The 1,899-nt window shown below is 49.6% G+C and overlaps 1 protein-coding gene across 1 annotated transcript; it reads left to right on the forward strand.

Annotated features, from left to right (window-relative positions):
* The first annotated feature begins 22 nt into the window (after positions 1 to 22).
* MAGOH (mago homolog, exon junction complex core component) lies at positions 23 to 1,899 on the forward strand. Its single transcript, XM_014939001.1, has 5 exons — positions 23 to 156; positions 330 to 388; positions 516 to 626; positions 916 to 998; positions 1,598 to 1,899. Exons 1-5 carry the CDS (start codon positions 69 to 71, stop codon positions 1,695 to 1,697), a joined length of 441 nt encoding a protein of 146 aa, XP_014794487.1. The 5' UTR covers positions 23 to 68; the 3' UTR covers positions 1,698 to 1,899.

Raw genomic sequence — 1,899 nt, forward strand, 5'->3', positions numbered from 1 at the left:
CCCCCCCCCCGCTCCGTGACGCGCTTGGTCCGCGCCGCCGCGGTGCATGCCGGGGAGGTGGCGGGACCATGGCGAGCGACTTCTACCTCCGCTACTACGTGGGGCATAAGGGCAAGTTCGGCCACGAGTTCCTCGAGTTCGAGTTTCGGCCCGATGGTGAGGGGATGGGGACGGGGACGGGGACGGGCAGGCGGGAGGGAGGGAGGAAAGGGCGGAGGAGGTGGCGGTGGGGCCCTCCGGTGCCAGGAGGACGCGGGGCCGGGCCGCGGCTCGCCCGCCTGGTGCTGCCCCGTCGAGGGGGGGTTTAACGTCCGCCGTGTCTCCGCCAGGGAAGCTGCGTTACGCCAACAACAGCAACTACAAGAACGACGTCATGATCCGAAAGGAGGTACGGGAGAGGCGGCGGGGGAGGGGGCGGGCGGCCCCGGCAGGCTTTGGCCGGAGCGGCGCTGGGGGCCACGGTCGGTGGCCGCGGCGGCCCGGGGCGGGTGTTGAGGCTGGAGTGTCGTTCGTAGGCTTATGTGCATAAGAGCGTGATGGAGGAGCTGAAGAGAATCATCGACGACAGCGAGATCACGAAAGAGGACGATGCCCTCTGGCCGCCTCCTGACAGAGTTGGCCGACAGGTCGGTGTACGGTGTCTTCTCTAATTGCTGCTCTAATCTGTGCTGTTTGGCTCATTAGGAACACAACTGGGCTTTTTCTTCACATCAGTATTGTTTCTAGCCAAGAAGAGGGAAACAAATACTACTTTAAAACCTGAGCGTGGCAATTTAGTTGTGAGACTTGATGTGATTCACAGACCTGCTGCATTCAACACCTCCGCAAGAAAAACAGAAAAGCCCATCATCTCAGCACTTAACTATTTCTACCATAAAGCAGCAGTTTGACTTCCTCTAATCTTTTCTTTTCCAGGAGCTTGAAATAGTAATCGGTGATGAGCACATCTCCTTCACCACGTCAAAAATCGGTTCACTCATTGATGTAAATCAATCCAAGTACGTACTCTGTGGTCTTATGTTGCTGTTGGTTTTATGTAACAATTTATGTTCCAACTTGCTGATTAGTAGGTACTTGTATTTTATGTTGTTTCAAACTACAGATCAGTTGCTGGGGGCACAAGTGCTCTGTGTTCCCATGTAATCTGCCAAACACTTCTAGGCTGTGTCATTAGTGCTATTTTTTCAAACCCACTGAGCCACTAATCCTTCTGCAGGAACCCCTGTTGGCACATTCAGGGGCTGAGCTGAGCTCTCATTGTGACACTAATGTCTCTGGGAGAAACAAGACTTCTGGACTGAAGAGCTGAAAAGACTTAGTATCTTGTTTTGTAAATCCAAAGTGGTGTTGCTACTTGCTTTCATGATAAAAATGCACATTTTGTCAGAGACTTACAACTTGCAAGCTTGGACTGTAGGCTGTTCTATCAATCCATGCAGGATGAACAAATCTATTAATGTGTAAGATGACCTTTGAAAAGTCTCCCTGTGGGCATGGGTTGGTTTTGGTTTTTTAATAGGTGACAAAAACTGCTGGTTTAGAACATCAATCTAACTGGTCGGTCTTCTTCCTTCCTTCCTTCTGTTGTGCGCTGCAGGGATCCAGAAGGCTTGAGAGTGTTCTACTACCTGGTCCAGGACCTTAAGTGTCTAGTCTTCAGTCTTATTGGACTACACTTCAAGATCAAGCCAATTTAAATCAAACCAACTGAAGTTTGTATTGCAGAGTCTGTACGGATGGGGGGGGGGGGCAGGATTGCTGTTTCAATTTTTCACTATTTCTGGCCTGAACTTTTTATGTATGTTAGATTTCTTTTTTTTTTCTTTTTTTTTTTTTTTTTTTACAAAACGTCAGTGACTGTTTTAATAAAATGGTGAGATCTGTATTTTTAATTTATAA

The sequence above is a fragment of the Calidris pugnax genome, unplaced genomic scaffold (assembly GCF_001431845.1).
Source record: "Calidris pugnax isolate Ruff unplaced genomic scaffold, ASM143184v1 scaffold18, whole genome shotgun sequence".
In the NCBI taxonomy this organism is placed as follows: domain Eukaryota; kingdom Metazoa; phylum Chordata; class Aves; order Charadriiformes; family Scolopacidae; genus Calidris; species Calidris pugnax.